Here is a 22,414-nt window from a genome sequence, read left to right as displayed (position 1 = left end):
CTTCTCTCCTTCCTCGTGGCATTCTGGCTTCCTGGGGACCACCTCTCTGCCCTACCTGGGTCCAAGTCCTTGTCTAAGCTTCTACGTTGAAGAGAACCCAAACCAAGGCAATGACTGACTGGCTGGGCGGGGAAGACAATTCAGCTGGGGTAAGGTAATTAACCTGAGCTTTGGATTCTTCACCTGGGAAATCGGGAGACTATCAACCTAACCTGAGATGCTTCTGAAGGGGATGCGAAAGAACCCAGGTGAGGAAGTCGGCACCGGGCAGCGGGTCCCGTTTGGGGCTCACTGGCTCAGAGGCAAATTCTAACCACCTTACCAGGTGTGATGGCTGCGCAGGCACCCCTGCCCCACCCTCCCGATGCTGACCTGCGGAAGGGACAAGGAAAGGGTGCACAACCGTGCCTGGGCTTGTCTGCTGGTGGCCTCGCAAAACCCCAGCAAGGCAGGGGAGCGCCCGAAGGAAAACAGAGCTGGTTCTTAGAGTATTGTGATTGCATTTTTTCTGATAAAGATAGCACACCGCTTGTCATAAGCTGTTTCCCTTCGTTTCTGTGTTTCTTTTCTAATCAAATTACCCCAGTTGACACACATTTAAGCAAATAGTTTCATTTCAGGTCACGGGGACTTAGCCCTGCAATCAAGGATCTGAATGAAATTCTTGGCAAAATACAGTAATTAGAAACACAATGAAAGCGGAATTGAAATGTCCCAGCCTCCCCACAACACTAAAAGGAAGTCTGGTTAATTTCCAAATTATATTTAGGATCAACATGCAAGGGGTTCTTTTCCATACGGGCAGAGAAATTAGGACCAGAGATCATTACAATAACCACACAAGACTAGGAATGTAATTATAAAATAAACCATACCCTAGCAAGCAAATTATTTCAATGTGTTTCAAGAATTGAATACTCTGTATGGAATTAAAAACAAAGAGAAAAAAAGCAACGTGCAGAAAATTAATTAAAAAGAGTTAAGACACAGAAACTTCGAAATGTCATAAAATTACAAATACAAAAGCAACAAATTAAAAAACATATACGATTGCAGTTTTCAGTAAATCAGTAGCCAGAACATACCCAATGAATCACTTAATCATCAAATATCTCGCTGATTTTGAAAGAGGGCTAGTGGTTGATGATTTAACCTCAATCAATCCAAAAGACATGACTCTTTCTTTACATTACAAGCAATCTGGAAAGATGGCTTTAAGTAACTTTGAAAAGGTGGAGTGTCCTTTCTCAAAGGAAACAGACAAGGAAGGGGTTATCCACGCTGCCCCCCACTACCGAAATGTGTACATTCATTCAACTCTGGTAACTAAGGCAACCAAAGGACAATTTCTTTTCTTTTTTCTTTTTTTTTTTTTGAGACAGAGTCTTACTCTGTCACCCAGGCTGGAGTGCAGTGGCGCAATCTCAGCTCACTGCAACCTCTGCCTCCTGGGTTCAAGCAATTCTCCTGCCTCAGCCTCCCGAAGAGCTGAGATTACAGGCGACCACGACTACCTAATTTTTGTATTTTAGTAGAGACGGGGTTTCACCATGTTGGTCAGGGTAGTCTCAAACTCTTGACCTCAGGTGATCCGTGCCCCTTGGCCTCCCAAAGTGCTGGGAGTACAGGTGTGAGCCACCGCGCCCGGCCACAAAAGACAATTTCTTGAGACCCCCACACACCTTCAGAACCACACATTCTGTTCATGTTAAAAACAAGAAATTAATAACCTCTAAAGCTAAGGACAATGATTCTGCAAAGAGCAAGAATGGTTCATTGTTTCCGCTTTTGTGGATTTCATGTTAAGAATACTTTAAAAGAAAGGGTGGACGGGAGTAAACCAGGACCCCAGTCATATATTTGATCAAGAAATGACCCGTATGGCAAAGGTGAGACGTGGACCAGCCCTCAGGTGTCTCTCCAACTCTGTGCACACCACTCAGGTAGGAGCTCTAGAAGAAATGCAGACCCTCTCAAGGGGGTTAAGGTTTCCTCTTGGCAAATCAGTTGGGGGCCTGAGACAGTCACACCCACGGGCTGCATGCAACTTTGCACGCAACTTCACAAAATTCTAGAGCTGTATTGCATCAGCGATGGAGAAGGGCAAGATCCAAGACAAAGCTACACGAGGCGAGGTCCTGGTGCTGACCACTGGCCATTTGTTGTCCAGCACAAATGAAGTGGCCGGAGGAAAGGGATCAGGTGGAAAATCCCGGCAGGCATTCTACAAAACAGTTATTAGCAAATTGTATCAAAAAGTATCAAAACATTTCAAAAAACTCTAAAAACTGCCAGGCTTGGCAGATGCGCAGGACAGGGTCTCCAAGTACCTGTGGCGCTGCCCTACACTCCAGGCATTTATCCTGGAGGCCAGGATGCCACCCCCTCCCCTCCCCTCCCAGGCACTCAGAATCCACGCAGACACCAGGAGGTCTCAACCTCATCTGCAGCTGCCCCTCCAGGTTTGGGACCAGTGGACAGGGTTCCAACCACGAGCTCCGAGAGCCACAAGGCCCATGAGATGCTGCTGCACCATGGAGGACCAGGGTGAAGGATGAAGGTCAGTGACTCTACAGGGGGTGGTGGGGGGTGTGGCAGGGGTCCCTTCACTTCCCACATTGCTGCAAGTCATAGAACGATCACTTGGCTTAGGGGTCAAGGTACACTGCACCACAGGTGAACACACCTCAGCTCACAAAGTAGGACCCTAGACCTCAGAGGATGGACCCCACTTCCTCTCAGCATTTGGATGCCCACCTCAAAGTTGAACACCCCTTAGGGTTAGTTTCTGGGTCTCCATGAAGTCACCTTATCATGAGTGAGGGCACTCAATACAAATACACACATGCGGTCCTGCTCAGAGCTAGGTCTGAAGTCCCACTTGATAGCCTCAATAAAATGGCAGAACGATAAAAATACCAACTGCGTGCTAAGCTCAGCTGATAAAATAATCTCTGTGCATTTTAAACAGCAGGAAGTTTGCTATAAGTAACAAGGGTTCATCAGCTTTCTACTCCCTCCCTTCTATTTTTATAATACATTTATGACTAAAGCAAACAGCTTTCCAACTTGGGTGAGGACCAAACCCCAAACTTACAAGTAATATGAAGTTACAACTCTAATTCTTTAGAAATAAGAAAAGTCCAAACCTCAGTAGAAGCCTGCCATGCTTATTTTGAAATATTAAAAAAAAAAAAAAAAAAGATCCAGGTGTCTTCAAAATTCAAGCAGAAAAGCTTGAAACACTGATAGTTTAACATGATGACACGTGTGGCTGTTTCCATCTCAAAATGGCAGCCTGCAAGCACCTGTGCCTTCATCACTCTACTTTAAAAGCCCACTATTGTGACTGTGTAGTTCAAATGGCCACTGCATAGGTACAGCCCAAACTCTGCCCATCTGAGCTAAAAAACATTTTATTCTTTTGAGACAGGGTCTCACTCTGTCACCCAGGTTAGAGTGCAGTGGTGTGATCATAGCTCACTGCAGCCTCAACCTCCCAGGCTCAGGTGATTCTCCCACCTCAGCCTCCCAAGTAGCTGGGACAACCGCATGCCCCACCATCCCTGGCTAATCTTTTGTAATTTTTTTGTAGAGATGGGGTTTTGCCATGTTGCCCAGGCGTGGTCTCTTCCATTTTCAGTTAGACTGCACAGTAGGGTGAATTTTCAACTTAAAAAGACAAGTAACAAAAACCTGGCCCAGGTACCACCACTGGGTGCCCTTGTGCCCATCCATTGACCCCAACAAGCTCAAAAACCTTTCTTGTCACAGTGTAGCCACCGTCAAATATTAGAAGTTGGCCCACAAGATGAAACTTGTTTATCCTCCCTTTAAAGGAGTGCTCCCAACCTTAGTAATACTAGATTCAAAGCCATGTAAATTACAAACCACCTTAATAGTATCAGGAGAGACATCACAAAATATTAGGCGCAGGACGTCGTATGTAACTGATGAGGCACAAGAAAATCAGAATACAGGCCAGAAGCTCACACATTTCCAGGGACAAGTCCCAGAAGCAAAACATAAAAGAGCTGGCTTAGGCTAAAAACCAATGGCTCTCCTCTCTCCAAGGTCAAAGCTATCCCACTCCCCAAATCACTCACAGAGTCTTTCTGTGTGCTCTCCCCAACTTGCCCCGAGATTCAGGCCAAACAACTGCCCGTTTGTTCATGACCCAGGCTGAGATGGGGAGAACAGCCCATGTACAGCATACCCTGCCTTCTGAGGGGTCTACAAGCAATAAAACCTTTCCCGAATAGGAAGGGGGTAAGCTATCCCAAAGTTGGCAGAAGTTCTGCAAAATATGTTTTGTGGGGGTCTGGGACTAGGTATGAGACAAAAGAGTTTTAGGCTCAAAGAAGTTTGGAAATGCTGGGTTGAGACTTCTCAGAACCTTTCATACACCAGAATGCTGCAGAGCTGCAAGAAGAGTTTACAGCCTTTTGGTCTGTTTGTTTGTATGCCTTGCAGAACCTCTCAGCAGTCTGTAAGCCTCCAGGAACTTCACATGCAAATAACTACCTAGCTGAATATGCAGACTGCCCTCCTCACTAACCACGGACGGCAGTAAGTTGGCTATTGAAGCTTTCAGTCCCCAAAATGCTCTCATCTCTTCTGGATGGCTACATAAACAAGACTAGTGAGAACCACCGTAAACCCTGAAGGGAAGGGAAAGGAGGTGAGCAAAGCAGCAGAAGAAAGGGAAATAAAAGTTAACTAAGATTTTTTTCCTAGTCTAATATCAATCTTAACACATTGATCCCCATCCACTCGAGCAGCTGAGAACCCTCTTAAAGGGCAAGCGACATCGAGACCTGCTCTCGGAACTGTCTGCAGGAAGACTGGTGTTAGACTAGGATTTAAGATGAAGCACATCTTGAAGTTTACTGATCTCTGCCATCAGATATTGGGTGAGGTACAGCTCATTCATGCCTTCCTTGGCTCATGCTTAAAACCCATCACACTCCTATCCTCCCATAGTTTTGCACGTTTCTCATCCACTCGGGCAGCTAAGAGCCCTCTTAAAGGGCAAGCGACCCTGATACCTGCTCTAGGAACTGTTTGCAGGAGTCAGTGCAGGCCAGCTCCACATCCTGAAGGGGAAGCCATCCGGGTATGAACAGCTCAGAGGCTGAATGGCCCTATCACCCGGGAGGAGCCTAATCTAACCCTGTGGCTAAGGGGGGTGGAGGAGGGAACACATGGACTTGTTCGAGAATTTGCCCAGCAGCACAAAACTACTTAGAAGCAGAAAACTGGGGCAGGACCTGGCGGGGCGGCGGGGGGCGGGGGGGCGGTTAGGGAGCCCTCCACTGCCTTCTCAGGGATCCATATGTGCTCCTCTATGCGGGAACTTTCAACAGCACCTCAAGATAGAGTCATAGAGAACGATGGCAAATTCCACAGCGCTCACTTTTTCTTTCCTGAGAAATAAACAGATTTGGGAGCTCAGTACATCAGTAACATAAAAGACAGTGGCTTCAGGAAAAAAAAGGAAAAAAAATGCACAAATTACACAAAAATATTTATAAAGAGCTTCACACCTTTTTTCGTTTTCGGTTACTTGTAACGTTTTAGAATTCAAGAAGGTTTCCAATGAGAAAGATGGAATTATTCAGAAACACCGTTCACCTGATACGGAGAACAGCTCCTCAGCGGGAAGTCAACACGTCTCACCTGACAGTCCAGCGAGCTGCGTGGCCCCTGGTCACTCACTCACTCACCCTCATGGGTGGTCTCTGTGCACTCATTTATAAAACAAACACACTGGACCTTGCCAGTGATTCCCAGATGTGGCTAATACCCAGAATTCCAAGAACCAGTTAAAATACAGTTTCTGGGCACCACCTCACCCCCGTTCCTGGTGGTTTTGCATTCCATAATTCTGAGCAGGGCTCAGGAATCTGTATCCTTAAAAGTTCAGCCAGGTTTGGGGAGGCTTGGACTAGGTGACCTAAGAGATCCCTTTGAGGCCCCAAGCTTCACTACAGAAATTTGTGTGTAACCCATGTGCCAGCTACTCTCAGGGGGACGGTTGGCAAGGACCCATGAGGAATCGTAACACGGGGCAAAGACCTGTGAAGATACAAGGGCTTGCTCACTGCCTGGGCCCAGGGTTAGTTATTCAAGCAAGATATGGAAAGTTACAGAGAGTATTTAATTGGTTACTGTGATGTCATAGAAATACCAAGAATCATAAAAGTAAAAAAAGCTGCTAAGTTGTACATTATGTTTCCGGAATACTAAGAAGTTGCTGCTGGTCTACAGAGCCCTGGAAGGTGACGGTGACGATGGTCCCAGGAGGCGCAGCTGGGGTCACTGGCCCCGGTCCTGGTGTCTCTTGCCTTTGCCTTTCTTCTTCTTGTCCTCTGGCCGCGGCTCCAGGGCGCAGACACAGGCGGACCCGCCAGCGATGGCCTTGGGCAGGTCGACGCCTCTGCTCCACTTGTCGGCCTCACGGTCGTACACCTGCACGGTCTTGGAGAAGGCAGTGTTCTCCCAGCTGTAGCCGCCCAGGATGTAGATGCGGCCCTCCCACACCGCCACGCCCGACTCGCTGTTGGCGTGCAGCAGCGGCGCCACGCGGGTCCACTGGTTGCACTGCGGGCTGTAGGCCTCCACGCCCAGCACGTCGAAGCGCTCCATGGACTCGATGTTGTCATCGCTGCCCCCGATGGAGTAGATGCTGTCACCCAGGCTGCACATGCTGTGCCAGCCGCGCGCCGTGGTCATGGGCCGCCGCTCCTCCCACACGTCTGTCCGGTGGTCGTAGCACAGCAGGTTCTTGCGGTAGGGGCCGATTTGGTAGTCGTGGCCCCCCGAGATGTACACGAAGTCTTTGTAGATGGTGCCCGCGTGGCCGTACGTGAACCTGCAGGGTCGACGGGCAGAGACAGAGGGAGAGCTCAGGGCTGTGCCAGGCTTACCCTCCCCGAGCCGGAAAACAGCCTGCCGTCTTAGGGGGCCATGAGGATTTAAGAATATAGGGAGTGGGCACCCCACGAACACTCTATAAACAGTAGCCGTCATTAGCAAAGAAATGGTGGGGCAGGGCAGGGAAGTGGACAACTTTGCAGTCAGACCGCCTGGGCCAGAACCCAGCTTCATTCTCTCTGAGTCTCCCTTGCCCCATCTAGGAAATGGGAATAATCACAGGACCATCACCCTTTTCACAATGGCTGGAAACGACCAGAACGATGAGCTAGCAGGCACACACGCACCCGATGAATCACACATCAAAGAGCAAATACGACATACAGTCCAATTCTAACTGTGCTGGCACTCGGGGAAAGTTTTGCCTACAACCATAGAGACAGCAAAATCAGTGGCTGCCAGGGGCTGTGGGGAGAAGGGAGGGAGGGACGGACAGGGCACGCACAGGGGGGTTTAGGGCAGTGAAGTGATTCTGCGTGATGCTGTAATGGTGGATTCATGTTGCTTTGTGTTCCTCAAAACCCACAGAACTGTGCCAGAAAGTGGGAACCCTGATGTAAACCAGGGCCTTTAGTGAATAAGAAAGGATCAATATGGCCAGGTGCAGTGGCTGATGCCTGTCATCCCAGCACTTTGTGAGGCTGAGGTGGGCGGATCTCTTAAGGCCAGGAGTTCAAGACCAGCCTGGCTAACAGGGTGAAATCCTGTCTCTACCAAAAATACAAAAATTAGCTGGGCGTGGTGGCAGGCGCCTGCAGTCCCAGCTACCCAGGAGGCTGAGGCAGGAGAACTGCTTGAGCTCAGGAGGCAGAGGTTGCAGTGAGCCAAGATCGCGCCACTGCACTCCAGCCTGGGCGACAGAGAGAGACTCCGTCTGAGAAAAACAAAAACACGAGCGCTTACCCCACACACTTCTAACTCTTAGGGACAGCTGGATGTATTCCACAGCAAAGACTGACTCAGAAAGTGCACTGCTGGGTGTGGCAACAGGGAACTGGTGGAAAAAATGGTGTGCACCTTCTGCTAATCCCATGGAGATAATAAATGCTCGATACATGCACGTTGGAACGCAGGGGAGACTGAGGAGGGTGAGGCGGCCACCCGGGGGCACTCCCTGCATGTGGATGCAGGTTTCACAAAGAGCACCTCATCTGCTCTGCGCAACAGTATTGTGGGGTGGGTATGATTATCGTCTCCCTCTACAGATGAGGAACTAAAGGCCGGGCGGGGTGGAGACCCATGCTTGAGGCTTAGATCTAGCACAGATACCCCCGTCTCTTTGAACTCCTCCTGCCCAAGCTCAGGGAGAGCCTCAGGTCAGGCCCTCACCCTCTGACACTCAGCAACTGCACAGACTCAGCCATGGAGGGATGTCCGTCGTGGCAGCAGAGCTGACCCTTGCCCTAAGTCTGAAACCGCAGCCCGGACTGTGCACCATTACGCCCTCTGCCCCTCATGGTGTACCCACTATTCCTGACAAGCCAGAAGATTTCATTCCTGGAACTGGAGGCCAACATGCCCAGAAAGTGAGGCACGTGGACTGAACTATGTCCCTTAAAACATCCCATTTGGAGAGCCTTCCACCAAGGCCCAGATCACCTTGGCAAGCCGGCCACATAGGACCAGGAGTCAGTCTTGGGACTGTACGTCTCTACCGAAGAGAGCGCTCCATTCTCATTCCGGCCGCCGACAGCCACCAGCATGTCTTCGATGGAGGCAAGGTAGAAATCCACACGGCGCTGGTTCATGGAGGCCACCTGCGGAGGTGAGATACCTGTACTTTCCCTTCCCCGAACCCAGGAGAGCATCAACATCTGGGGCTGCGTTTCCCAAATGTATCTGCTGAACGCGCAGCTGCGAAGAATGTTTGGGGAAGGGAACTGCACCTGAATAAAGAGGGCTTCTTCAGGCGGGAGCTCTGAGCCCCTGACGTTTCACCAAGATGCTCTGAATCCCCAAAAGGGGGATGGAGACGCTCTGAGTTCCCAAAAGGGGTATGGAGATGCTCTGAACCCCTGAACTTGTCTGGTCATGTGGACAGCCGGGTGGATGGGAACTCTGTGGGTCACAGGGGTCAGAATTGCTGATCTAGTGGCTTTATGAAATAAAAATTCATCTTTCCTCTCCCCACATCAGATTTGTAAAGTTAGTGCTGCTCTGCCACTCTGTGTTAACAGAGCAGGATGTGGCATTTGACAGGAAATTAAACAGAAGAGGCCGGGCGCGGTGGCTTATGCCTGTAATCCCGGCACTTTGGGAGGCCAAGGTGGGTGGATTACCTGAGGTCACGGAGTTCGAGACCAGCCTGGCCAACATGGTGAAACCCCGTCTCTACTAAAAATACAAAAATTAGCCAGGTGTAGTGGCGGGCGACTGTAATTCCAGCTACTCGGTAGGTTGAGGCACCGGAATTGTTTGAACCTGGGAGGCGGAGGTTGCAATTAGCTGAGATCGTGCCACTGCACTCCAGCTTGGGTGACAGAACAACTCTGTCTCAAAAAAAAAAAAAAAAAAAAAGTAGAAGAACCAACTTTTTTCTTTTTCTTTTTTTTAAACGAATCCAAGCCAAACACACAGGGAGCAAAAGCAAGTTCCCGCGGGAGGCAAGGTTCAGGCTGCCGCTGCTGCCAGGCTTCGAGGAGGACGCTCCAAAGCCAGGGACCCTTTCCAGTGGCGAGACTTTGACCTTGGACGGCGGTCTCAGATTTCTGAGAGTAAAATCAAAAGGTCAGCTGGAGTCCATTCTGACTGAGTTTTGAGCTGAGAACAGCACTGAGTTGGGCGTGATGCTGAGGTGTGAACATAAAGGCTGAGACGGACTGTCCTGGGGAGCGAGTGGCTGGAGAGCGCTCCCAACAGAAAGGAGACACCTTCCCTATGCCAGGGGCTTGCCAATCAACATGAGCTACTGCACTCCCTGTCCCCCAGGTATTCCCAGAAGGGGAACCCAAAATGTGGAGGGGACAGGAATCTGAAATTTCCTAGCTATGACTTAGCCAGGCTGAGAGGAGACCTCAGGTCTGACATCAAGGCCCACGCTCTTCCCAGAATCAGGCCACAATACATGCCCAAGGGCCAGGTGTGAGCACTAGTGGCCTCCTGAAACTATCTCCCAAAATGCTTCCAGAGGAGCCCCACAGAGACTCCAGGACCTGGGGACATTGAACCATGGATCAAACATCTAGACCCATGCTACTGTCCAATAGGGTAGCCACGCCTCGTGTGGCCACATACACTTACACGTCAATCGGTTAAAGTGAAATCAAATTGAAAACTGACTTCTTCAGTCGCACTGGCCACATTGCAAGGGCTCAGTTGCCACATGCGGCTGTGGCTACCGTATCGGGAAGTACAGACAGACCCTTCCATCTGCACGGAAAGCCCCGCCGGCAGCGCTGCTCTGAACGATGACGGACCCCTCCAAGGGGTGGGTCGGCTCTCCCTCTCCCTGTCCAGGGTGTAGGCCCGGGGTATGCTGCTCGTCACTTTATCGTCACACCTCGTTCAGAAGCAGGATAGTTGTCAAGGCCCCAGAGAGGTAAGGAAAGTCAAGGCTAGGTTAAGGAAACCGAGAGTCCTCAAGAGAAAAGAAATAATCTGGCTTTAATCTCACCTTGATCCACTGTTTACAGCGGGGGTCATACCTATAAAGAAGATTGGAGGCCGCATCCCCTCCGTTGTCCCGTGAGAAGCTGCCGCCGGCGATGAAGATGAAGCCCCCCAGCACTGCGACACAGTGGTGGCTCCGCCGGGCGGGCAGTGGCGTCTCTTTGACCCACTGCTCGCTCTTGGCGTCCAGGTAGCAGGTGTCGTCACTGAGCTCCAGACACCGCTCGGAGACCTCGCCGCCCACAAACAGCAGGCGCTCCTGGTTGGTGCGCAGCGCCGTGCGCTTGGTCTGCATGACGGGCTGGGCCGCCAGGTTGTTGTGGTAGCGCACAGCCTCCTCAATGAAGCCCTCGCAGTTGGCCTCCTTGGGCAGCAGCGAGCACACGGCCGGCTTGACGCGGTGCAGCAGGTCGTTCTTGGGGATAAGCGGGAAGTGGATGTTCTCCAGCACCTGGCGGGCGTGGGCCTCGCGCTCGGGCTGCTGTGTCAGCCACTGCAGGGCGGCCTGCAGGAGGTCGTGCTCACACTCCCGCTGCACCTCGCTGCTGCTCAGGTAGACACACAGCTTCTGCATGGAGACGTTCTGCAGGAAGTCGGGGGTAAAGGACAGTGTGCCGAAGTGGTTCAGGATGAAGCCGTCGATGAAGGCATCAAGCCGTTTGAGGCTGTAGATGGAGGCCAGCTCCTGCAGGTACAGGTAGTTGTCCTCGCTCACCTCCTGCTCCAGGTACTCGCAGCAGAAGTCTACCACCGTCCAGATCTGCAGCAGGTGAGCCGTCTCCAGGACATAGTCAATGTTGCCGCCATCCAGCACCAGCTCCCCGCCGTAGAGGAAGTCCACCACGGCCTTGAGCCCGATATAGGAGGCGCCAATCAGCTCCACCTCCTTCTGGAAAGCTTCCCGCATGCCGATGGTGAACATGGAGTTGAAGTAGTCGCTGCACACGGCCAGCAGGTTGCGGTGGGCTGGCACACGCTGCTCATCGGCCACCAGGATGACGTCGCAGAAGAGGCCGCGGAGACGCTGCTCGTTCAGCCGCTGCAGCACTGTGCTTGAGTGGTCGGCCCAGCGGTATACCTGGACAGAGAAGACACATCAGAAACGGCACAGCAGCCTGCTCAGCCCTGGTCCAACCCAGTGGGTCCTGACCAGCATTTTCAACAAAATGAAATTGAAGAAAACAGGAAATAAAATGCTGCATCAGAGGGCGCTGCAGGAAGTACAGGTGTTTTTCTGAGTATGCCTGTGTATCGTGTGTTTTTTGCTTCCTTCTCTTATTAATATAATTTCTTTCTTTCTTTCTTTCTTTTTTTTTTTTTTTTTTAAACAGAGCCTTGCTCTGTCACCCAGGCTGGAGTGCAGTGCCACAACCTCAGCTCACTGCAACCTCTGCCTCCCGGGTTCAAGTGATTCTCCTGCCTCAGCCTCCTGAGTAGCTGGGATGACAGCCCGGCTACTGGAGTTTGAGAGCAGCCTGGCCAACATGGTGAAACCCTGTCTCTACTAAAAATACAAAATTTGGCCAGGCATGGTGGCGTGTGCCTGTAATCCTAGCTACTCAGGAGGCTGAGGCAGGAGAATTGCTTGAACCCAGGAGATGGAGGTTGCAGTGAGCCGAGATCACACCACTACACTCCAGCCTGGGAGACAGAGCAAGAACTCCGTCTCAGAAAAACACAAAACAAACAACAAGAAAAAACAAAAAACAAACCAAAAAAACCCCAAACCAAACAAGACAACAATTCAAGCCAGGCATGGTGGCTCACACCTGTAATCTCAATGCTTTGTGACACTGAGGTGGGAGAATCACTTGAGGTCAGGAAGTTCAAGACCAACCCAGGCAACAGAGCGAGATTCCTGTCTTAACAAAATATTTAAAAATTAGCTGGGCGTGGTGGCATTCGCCTGTAGTCCCAGCTACTCAGGAGGCTGACGCAGGAGGATCGCTCAAGCCCAGGAGCTTGAGGCTGCAGTGAGCCATGATTGTGCCACTGCACTCCAGCCTGGATGACAAAAAGAAACCCTGTCTTTAAATATATAAATGAATGAATTCAACAGAGGGAGAAACAGATAACTGAAAACTATCACATAGATAGCTGGTCTATTCCAGGGTGACTGAGGTAAAGAACTAGCTGGGCACTAAGCCTGAAGAGGGGAAACGCGGTGAGAGGAGGAAAACTGACCGAGGGCTATTAGGTATTAGCAGCTATGTGGTTCAACTTTTTTTTTTTTTTTTTTTTTTTTTGGAGACAGGGTCTCACTCTGTTGCCCAGGCTAGAGTGCAGAGGCACAATCTCGGCTCACTGCACCCTTGACCTCCTGGGCTCAAGTGATTCACCCACCTCAGCCTCCTGAGTAGCTGGGACAACGGGTGTGTGCCACCACGCCTGGCTAATTTTAAAAATTTTTTGTAGAGACAAGGTCTCACTATGTTGCCCTTGACCTCCTGGGCTCAAGTGATTCTTCCGCCTTAGCCTCCTGAGTAACTGGGACTACAGGCACACACTACCACGCCTGTCTGATTTTTACAATTTGGACGGACAGGGTCTCCCTAAGCTGCCCAGGCTCTGAATTCTTAAAAGTTACTTCTTAACATGTGTCCTACAGCAGTAGGTTTTATTTTTTTCTTCCCCTTAGAATCTTCTTTTTGTTGCCGTGCATGCATTTGTCATTGAGACACTTTATTTCCCTGTGGTATTTCCATGTCCAGTCAATTCCAACAGCAACTTCTCTGTCCATGTTACAGGAGCAGGCCACATTCTCACAGCCTGTGGAGGATGCCAAACAGATCCGACCTGGCATTTCCTTCTGAGTTCAGAGGGCAGGCTCTCCCGCTCTTCCATTCTAGGCTGGCTTTTTGGTTCACAGGTCACACGCATGCAGATCTCCATTTATCCTGGTTACTCACAGAGACCCACGCTGGCCTACACTGGGCTTTTAAATTTTTTCTCATTTTTAGAAAGAGGGTCTTGCTCTGTTTCCCAGGCTGGCATGCAACAGTAGATCAGAGATCACTGTAGCCTGAAACTCCTAGGCTCAGCCGGGCACGGTGGCCCACGCCTGGAATCCCAGTACTTTGGGAGGCCGAGGCGGGCAGGTCACCTGAGGTCAGCAGTTCGAGACCAGCCTGACCAACATGGTGAAACCCCATCTCTACAAAAATACAAAATTAGCTGGGTGTGGTGGCGGGCGCCTGTCATCCCAACTGCTCAGGATGCTGAGGCAGGAGAATCACTTGAACTCCGGAGGCAGAGGTTGCAGTGAGCCATCACACTCCAGCCTGGGCAACATGAACAAAACGCCATCTCAAAAACAAAACAAAACAAAACAAAACAAAACAAAACAAAACAAAACAAAACGAAACGAAACAAAACAAAACTAGTCTCAAGCAATCCCTCTGCTTCAGCCTCCTTGGCAGCTGGGACTACAGGTGTGTGCCACCATATCCAGCTATTTTTTTACTTTTATTTTTTTAGAAATGGGGTCTCACTACACTGCCCAGGCTGATCCTGAGCTCCTGAGTTCAAAAGATCCTCCTGCCTCAGCCTCCCAATGTGCTGGGATTACAGGTATAAGCCACTGTGCTAGGCCTCAGCTTCTCATTATGCAGGAAGACACTGAGCGGAGGCCCCTCTTGGATGCGAGCTGAAGGAAGGAAATTAAAAAGTACTACAGTGGCAGGTGATCAAGTCATAGTACAGGCTTAGCGGCCTGAGAGACGCATATGAGGGCATGAGGCGGCTATCCGCCACCCGGGGCCCCTGGCTGTCTCCATGCTGGTGAGGGTGCTGTCCCTACCACGCTTAGATGGAGATACACACAACCCCAGAATGCAGTGTAAAAAATGAAAGAGCCCAGGGGGCGGGACTGGGGAAAGCCCCAGTGAACGGCTGCTGAGGGGAGACACCGGCTCCAGTGAGCTGGGGCAAGGGGCAAGAACAGCGTTGTTCCCAAAACTGGGTTTCTGTTCTAAGTGGGCTGGAGTGATGCTGTACCCGGGTACAATCAGCTGCAATCTGCTTCTGGCGTTTTGGCACAGCTGCATAGACAACGAGTTTCCAAAAACACAGGCACACTAGTTCCCTTTTTTTTTTTTTTTTTGATACAGAGCCTCCCTCTGTTGCCCAGGCTGGAGTGCAGCGACTCGATCTTGGCTCACTGCAGCCTCCGCCTCCCAGGTTCAGGCAATTCTCCTGCCTCAGCCTCCTGAGTAGCTGGGACTACCAGCATGTACCACCATGCCCGGCTAATTTTGTATTTTTAGTAGAGGCAGGGTTTTGCCATTTTGGCTAGGCTGGTCTTAAACTCATGACCTCAGGTGCCACCGCTCCTGGTCTATATATATATATATATATATATATAATCAGTAGAGACGGGGTTTCACCATGTTGGCCTCGAACTCTTGACCTCAAGTGATCCATCCACCTCAGCCTCCCAAAGTTCTAGGATTCCAGGCGTGAGCCACTGCGCCTGGCCAATTTCCCAATTATAAAGGGACATTGGTAACAGAGTTTCCGCATTTCAGGTAACTTAGAAACTCCAATCCACAGCATTCTCTGATGATATGAGTCCTGTTCATTTCTCTATTTCCTATTTTAGTGCCTTAATCAGATGCAAGGCCGAGCAGAGGAAGAAACTCAGGTTGTCAGGGGCTTACACCTGGGAGGAGGCAGCAGGTACGGGGTATTAGATGTGGAAAAAGAATTTAGCATCAACATGGAACAACACTTTTTTTCTTTTTTGAGACAGGGTCTTGCTCTGTCACTTAGGTTGGAGTACAGTGGTGCGATCAAAGCTCACTGCAACCTCTACCTCCTGGGCTCAACTGAGCCTTCCACCTCAGCCTCCTGAGGAGCTGGGACTACAGGTGTATGCCACCAGGCCCGGCTAATTTTTGTATCTTTTGTAGAGATGAGGTTTAGCCACGTTGTCCAAGCTGGTCTCAAACTCCTGAGCTTATGAGATCCTCCCACCTCAGCCTCCTAGGATGCTGGGATTACAGGCGTGAGCCACTGTGCCTGGCTGAGCAACACATCTTAGGGCAGACAGGTGAACAGACACTGTGGCCACACAGTGCAAAGACGCCAACATGCTGAGAATGCACAATCTACCACTACAAACCACATGCAGCAACACGGGTGAGGCTCAGAGGCACAATGTTGCACAAAAGAAGCCACACACAAGAGTAGCCGACCTCGGATCCCATTGAGATAAAGTTCAAAAGCGGATGAAACCACAGTGGTGGGGGTGGGACAGCGACCATCTTTTTTTTTTTTTTTTGAGACAGAGTTTCGCCCTGTCGCCCAGGCTGGAGTGCAGTGGCGCAATCTCGGCTCACTGCAAGCTCCGTCTCCCGGGTTCACGCCATTCTCCTGCCTCAGCCTCTCCGAGTAGCTGGGACTACAGGCGCCCGCCACCAAGCCTGGCTAATTTTTTTGTATTTTTAGTAGAGACGGGGTTTCACTGTGGTCTCGATCTCCTGACCTCGTGATCCGCCTGCCTCGGCCTCCCAAAGTGCTGGGATTACAAGCGTGAGCCACCGCGCCTGGCCTACAGTGACCATCTTGAGTGTAAAAACTCGGAGGGTTTGGTACTGTTCTGTTTTTTGCCCCGCTGGGTGCTGGCAACATAAGTGTGTTTAATGCCTAGAAATTCATGGGTACACTTTTTAAAAATAAAAAGAAATAGGCCAGTCATGGTGGCTCATGCCTGTAATCCCAACACTTTGGGAGGCCAAGGCTGGCGGGTCACGAGGTCAAGAGATCAAGACCATCCTGGCCAACATGGTGAAACCCTGTCTCTACTAAAAATACAAAAATTAGCTGGGTGTGGCGGCACGCACCTGTAGTCCCAGCTCCTCAGGAGGCTGAGGTGGGAGGCTCACCCAGGAGGTAGAGGCTGCAGTGAGCTTTGATCGTACCACTGTACTCCAACCTAAGTGACAGAGCAACACCCTGTCTCAAAAAAAAAAAAAAAAAGTTAGAAACATCATCCAGTGACAAAGAACCCTAGTCCTGATTCAGTTCAGAGAGAAACAAACTCAGGGTCCTGGCGTTAAGGGACAAACACTACCAGTGCTGTCAAACTTAGAAAGCAGCAGTGTCTCCCAAGCCAAGCTCCCAAACAAAGCCCTTGTGAGCAAGCAGCAAGGCCTCTCTGGGTTTTCACATTCGATAAAGCTGGGCTTGGCAGGAACCTTCTTGGGGAACTCACGTGAGAACAGGAGGTTATATTTCAGGAGAGCCAACCTCTTTTGAAAATGACAGCCAGTTTTTCTTTTAGAATCTGTAGAATCTCTTTTCCCCTTTTTCTCAACTCTATAGGCTGCTCCCAGCTCCCTTCATCCTAAGAAGTGTTTCTGTATCTTTTTTCATTATTGCCCCCCAACAAGGCTTTTAAGATTTTTTTTCCCTAATAGCCTCCCCAGCAAAATTTTAACATCACAGATGCACTGTATGTCTGCTCATGTACTGTATGTATAATTGTGTCTTATGCATAAAAGGCGTAAAATTCCTTCCACCCTCCAGAGAACCAATTTTCTCCCACTTCAGGGCAGTATCATACTCATTGAGAATCCAACATCTGAGGTAACCATAAGATTTAATCTCCAAAAGGGATACCTCTAAAGAACAGAGAGCATTACGAATATTTATAACAAGGAAACAGTTTACCAGGAACCTCATACCAGTGGCTCCCCCACTCTTTACCAATAGCAGCTGTGGGGACAGGAGTTTGTGGAAAGTATAGCAGCCGGGTCTGGCTCTTGGAGTTTAATGTGGCAGGCGGGAAAAGGCTACATATTTCTAATTAGAACTCCCCCAGTAGCCTGGCTCTGGGGAACTTACCCCCACTTGCTCTTGGGTCCCAGGGAATCATGACCGGCCCTTGGGGTCCGGGTACACAGTGTGTTGCCCTCACCCTAAGGTAGAAGGCTGGGTTCTCAATGGACCCGTCCTTGGAGTTTTTGAGCCCCAAGCAGGCATGGGAATCCCAGTTTTCTTCCTGTCCCATCCACCTCCTTGGGTTAACGAATGAGTCAAGGTGTCACAAAAAGAAAGCTCTGGAATGTCACATGGAAAAACGAAGACGTCTGGCCATAGCGTCTCTAACATCCCTCATACTTCCCACTCTCTGATGTTACGAAAATTTCCACTCCTTGCCCATTTCCACCTTTACTTGTCATTAAGGAGATTGACAACACCAATGACAAAAAAAATCAGCCTGTGATTAGAAATAAGTCAATCAGAAAAAGGATCACACTTCTTAGGCAATTTGCATAGGTGGTAAGTGAACATTCACAGACCTTAGATGATTCGCTGATCTTGTATGGCCGAGACACTCGCGTCTGCCTGCTTCCCTCCATCATTAAAGAGATTTCAGCCCTAGGAGAAGAAGAGGATTTCTGAGCATGCAGTCATAATTCGAGGTAATTCATTAATTTCAGGCCCTGCTAGCAGATACCAAGGATGACAGTGAAAACAGTCACACGGAGGAAGGAGGGCGGGAGGACCACGCACTACAAAGAACTCTTTTACACTGAGTTGAGAGACCATCGGGTTGTTAGAATTGGACAGAACATTTAACTCGCATTCCTTTATCATCTAAAATCTGACATCATGTCATTTAGTTCACTTCCTACAAATAATTAGCTTTTGGCTACATCAAAGTTATAATGATAAGTTATCATTTCGGAGCCCAGAATACAGCCCTTGAACCAAGCTAAGGGACTTACATGTGCCATCTCATTTAACCCCCACGACGACTATACTTGGCCAGGCTGATACCGCTTATCTCATTTCAGATGAGGATACTGATCTCATGGTCACAAAGCTAGTAAACGGCCGAGAATCACGCCTCGGTCTGTCCAGCTTCAAAACCTGGATCCATCACCATGACACGCTGCTGAATGGGGCCCAGGTTCGAGAGTATCACACTTTAAAAATATCATGATGCAGATGAGGATGTGGTACAGTGATGACTACCATGTACACAGTACATTCTAGACACACACTGTCCCCAAGTGCTTCTCTGTATCTTCACTCGTTTAGTCCCCATTGCAAACCCATGAGGCCAGCACTGTGACTGGAGGATGCTGAGAGCAGTGAGGTGAAATAACCTGCGTGGTGTCACACAGCTGGGAACTGGCAGAATTGGGATTCCAGCTCAGGGAAGCGTCCATGCTCTCTAAATCTTAGGCTACACTGCCTGGCTCTTGGGTGGGGGATTACTGCAGACAGAGTTAGGCTTTGGAGTGTGTGGGGCGGGGGAGGGCAGGACGGGCAGGTGCTTCAAAGATGGAAGGGAACACAGAGAAGGGACTTTGCCAACTAATATTAGCACAAGTCACATACTGAGACAAAGATTTTAAAGAGGATTTTTTCCCCCTGCTATTTCAGTTCACGAGAAGAGGTTGTTACCTATTGAACAAATAGTCTTCACTAATAAAGAACAATGTGACAAGAAGTCAGCACTGTTCTTAGATAACTGGAGACACAGGGAGGGCACTCCAGTGTTCCCATGGAAGGAATGAATTCGGGCACAGTCCGTCCCGTGCAACTCCCCTAGGGAGAGAAGGGGCAACTAGATTCCTCTCGACAAACTAGGAACTTTGTGACAATGACGAGCTGTTCCCACCCCCCGCCCTCCTGACTGCCCCTAGGATACTGGAGAGCCCAGAGAGGGAAGAGAAGAAACCCAGCGTTCGTGCAATGCCCACCGCGGACCCGACTTCATTCCACCTTCACCCTCTGAGACAGGTGCCACCGTCGTTCCCACAGTGAGACTTGGCGCTCGGGTGCCCCGGGGGGGTTGCCCAAGGTCACAGAGCAGCAAGCAGCAGGTGCCCTTTCTCTCCACCGCCCCAGGCAGCCTGCCAGGGCTCAACCAGGCCCTCTAACGCTCAACGCTTTATTTTCTAGGCCAAGATACCTAGAGAGAGTTCCCGGGGCCGGAGGCTCCCTGCTGTCTCCTGCAAGTGCGTGGGGGTGGGGTCTGATTTCCACCCGTGTTGGACGTCAGCGGCCTCCGACGCTTTTTAGAAGCAGGTAAAGGGTCAAGGCCACCCCCAAACACAGTGACAATCCCAAGTCACTGGAAAAGGTCTTCCAGTAAACATGGGATCGCAGGCCCCGTCCGGCCGGGGGTTTCCCAGAGAGCCTCCTCCCCAAGCTCCCTCCCGACCTCATCGTTGGAGAAAGCGACGCTGCTGACACCGGCTCGCCGGCGGGGTCTCCGGGGACGGCGCTGTCCTTCGCTCGGACCCTGCAGCCCAGGCGGAACTCAGCGCAACGGCCGCCCAGCAGGCTCCAGCCAGCGGCGAGGAGGCGGAGTCGCGACGGCCCGGGGCGGGGGCCACTCACCTGCCACGCGCGGGGCGGTCCGCACAGGCCGCACCTGTGTCACCTGCGGGGGCGGCGGCCCCTCTCCCGGCCTCTTCCCCCGGCCGCGGCGCCCCAACTCGCCCACCCGCCTGCCCCGGCACCAAGGGGCGCAGGGGGGTCGCGGCTCGCGGGGGCCGGGGACCCTCCCGATCTCCGCCAGCCCCCTGCCCCGGCCGAGCGCGGCTTCCCGGCGATCCCGGGCTGGAGGGTGGGCGCGCGCGGAGGCCCACCTGGCAGGACGCGCTACGGACGCGGCGGGGACAGCCCCGGCGGCGGGGCCGGGCGGTCGGGGCGGCGGTGCCCGGGTTCAGGAGACCCCCGGCCAGCCCGCTGCGCAGCCATGGCTCCGCCAGGAAGTGCGAGGCCGAGGGCGGAGGCGGCGCTCTCGGCCAATGGCGGCAGCCGCGGGGAGGCGGGGCCGGGCGGCGCGGGGCGGGGCCTGCGGCGGAGGGCGGGACGCGGGGGCCGTGGGGTGAGCTCGCGGGGTGGACGCCCACCTCGTCCACGCCCCGGGGATCCCCGGTGTCCACCTCACCACGATGCCCGACTCCGTCCCTTCAAAGGCAGGCCCCAGCCCCGCCGCGCGAAATGCTCCCTGGTGCCACCCACCGTCACGGACGCAGGGCCACGGCGGGGACCAAACACGCAGGGTTCTGGGCCTCGAGGCACCGACGCGTGCGCTGGGACCTCTTTGCTGGCCCAGAGTCGCCGAGACGGGCACCGCGCCTTTCGCCTCCTTCCAGGCTGAGCGGGAGCGTCCCTGCGGCCACCCTGCGGCGAGGCCTTTGCTGACCACTCTGCTTAAAGTCACATCCCCTCTCTCTCCACCCAACTTCCAACCGCATGCTTCACTTGAGATCTTATCAGCGTCTAATATTCCAAATAATGTACTGGTTTATTAAATTTATTGTCTCTCCTCCCTACCAGAAACCCTCCAGGGCAGGGTTTACTGTTCGTTCTCTTCCTGACTGGGCCCCCAAGACTGGCACACAGTAGGTGATCAGTAAATATGTGTGGAATGAATGAATGTAACCTTCATCGATCAATCTATCAATTGTCACACTTCGCTCATGCTACAGCGGGATGAACCTTGGAGACGTAATAGTTAGTGAAAGAAGCCAGACACAAAAGACCACACATTGCATGATTCCGTGTATGTGAAATGTCCGGAACCAGCCAATCCATAGAGACAGAAGGTAGATGAGTGGTTGCCGGGGGCGGGGAGTTGCTGGAGTGGGAAATGGCTGCTGAAGGATCAGCGATTTGTTTTGTGTAGTGCTCACTACAGCCTCCACCTCCCAGGCTCAAGTGATCCTCCTGCCTCAGTCTCTCATGCAGCTGGGACCACAGGTGCCGGCTGCCACACCTGGCTATTTTTTTTTTTCTTTGATTTTTATAGAGACAGGGTTTCAGTTTGTTGTCCAAGCTGGTCTTGAACCCCTGGGCTCAAACAATCCTCGTGCCTTGGTCTCCCAAAGTGCTGGGATGACATGTGTGAGCCAGCACACCCAGCCCACTTACAGGATCTTTATTTTTTAATTATGTATTTATTTATTTGTTTATTTATTTATTTATTTTTTGAGACAGAGTCTTTCTGTCACTCAGGCTGGAGTGCAATGGCTCAATCTCAGCTCACTGCAATCTCCATCTCCTGGGTTCAAGCGATTCTCCTGCCTCAGCCTCCCGAGTAGCTGGGATTACAGGCGCCCAACACCATGCCTGGCTAATTTTTGTATTTTTAGTAGAGATGGGGTTCATCATGTTGGCCAGGATGGTCTCAAACTCCTGACCTCAGGTGATCTGCCTGCCTCAGGCTCCCAAAGTGCTGGGATTACAGGTGTGAGCCAAGGATCTTTAAATTATGTTCTCACTGACTGGATTGCTGTCCCCCATCTCTCTCTCTCTCTCTCCCCTTTTCTTTGGGGACCGTACACATTCACCCTTCCAAGTCTTACTTGCCCGTGTTTGACCCTTCTTGGACCTGTCCCCACCCCAGACAAAGCTAATCCTCCTGTTGTTCTATCTCTGTACGCTGACATGTGGATCTCTGTTCCGACATGAATTCATCCACTGCCTCTCATTCACCCAACTGACTTTTCAGGAACACCTGCTGTGTGGCCGGCACTGTGGTAGGTGCCAGGGATACAAAGAAGAAACTTTCAGGGCTTTTAGGAAGACAGGAAAACAAGTCAATTAGCAACGGTCCTATCGTGGTGAGTCCTGTGTTGGGGCGATACATGGAACACCAAGAGTTGGACATATTCTTTTTTACAGCTAGAGTTAAAGATTCTCTTGATAGATAGATATAGGTAGATAAATAGATACATGCCCCTCTATATATGGGTATCTATCATATCTCTTTATCTGTCTAACAAGAGATTTCGCTGTAGATATTTTAAGAGCCTATAATTCAGCATTGACATCGGCCTTCCGGGTGTTGTGTTCATTATGAATGAGAAGACGTGCAACCTGGTGTATGGGGGCCGGA

The 22,414-nt window shown here is 51.1% G+C and overlaps 1 protein-coding gene across 3 annotated transcripts; it reads right to left on the bottom strand.

Annotated features, from left to right (window-relative positions):
• Positions 1-747: 747 nt before the first annotated feature.
• Positions 748-20,287, bottom strand: KLHL36 (kelch like family member 36). Of its 3 annotated transcripts, none has more exons than XM_055299755.2 (5): positions 20,157-20,287; positions 17,850-17,928; positions 10,550-11,623; positions 8,536-8,693; positions 748-6,874 (listed from the first exon to the last, which is right to left on the bottom strand). In XM_055299755.2, exons 2-5 carry the CDS (start codon positions 17,910-17,912, stop codon positions 6,319-6,321), a joined length of 1,851 nt encoding a protein of 616 aa, XP_055155730.1. In that variant the 5' UTR covers positions 17,913-17,928; positions 20,157-20,287; the 3' UTR covers positions 748-6,318. The 3 variants fall into 3 exon arrangements, with proteins under 3 accessions (XP_055155730.1, XP_055155731.1, XP_055155729.1); XM_055299756.2 differs by lacking the exon at positions 20,157-20,287 and adding an exon at positions 19,906-20,039; XM_055299754.2 differs by lacking the exon at positions 20,157-20,287 and adding an exon at positions 19,727-19,862.
• Positions 20,288-22,414: the final 2,127 nt, after the last annotated feature.

The sequence above is a fragment of the Symphalangus syndactylus genome, chromosome 11 (genome assembly GCF_028878055.3).
Source record: "Symphalangus syndactylus isolate Jambi chromosome 11, NHGRI_mSymSyn1-v2.1_pri, whole genome shotgun sequence".
NCBI lineage: Eukaryota > Metazoa > Chordata > Mammalia > Primates > Hylobatidae > Symphalangus > Symphalangus syndactylus.
The sequence above is the reverse complement of the archived record's forward strand: the minus strand, read 5'-3'. Positions and strand labels throughout refer to the sequence as shown.

Excerpts from the sequence above, each read along its gene's own strand:
- KLHL36 (XM_055299754.2), bottom strand. Across the intron at positions 11,624-17,849 it reads AGATCAGCGAATCATCTAAG|GTATACCGCTGGGCCGACCA; the intron begins GTCTGTGAATGT and ends TTCTCTGTCCAG. Across the intron at positions 6,875-8,535 it reads TATGTGGCCGGCTTGCCAAG|GTTCACGTACGGCCACGCGG; the intron begins GTGATCTGGGCC and ends TCGACCCTGCAG.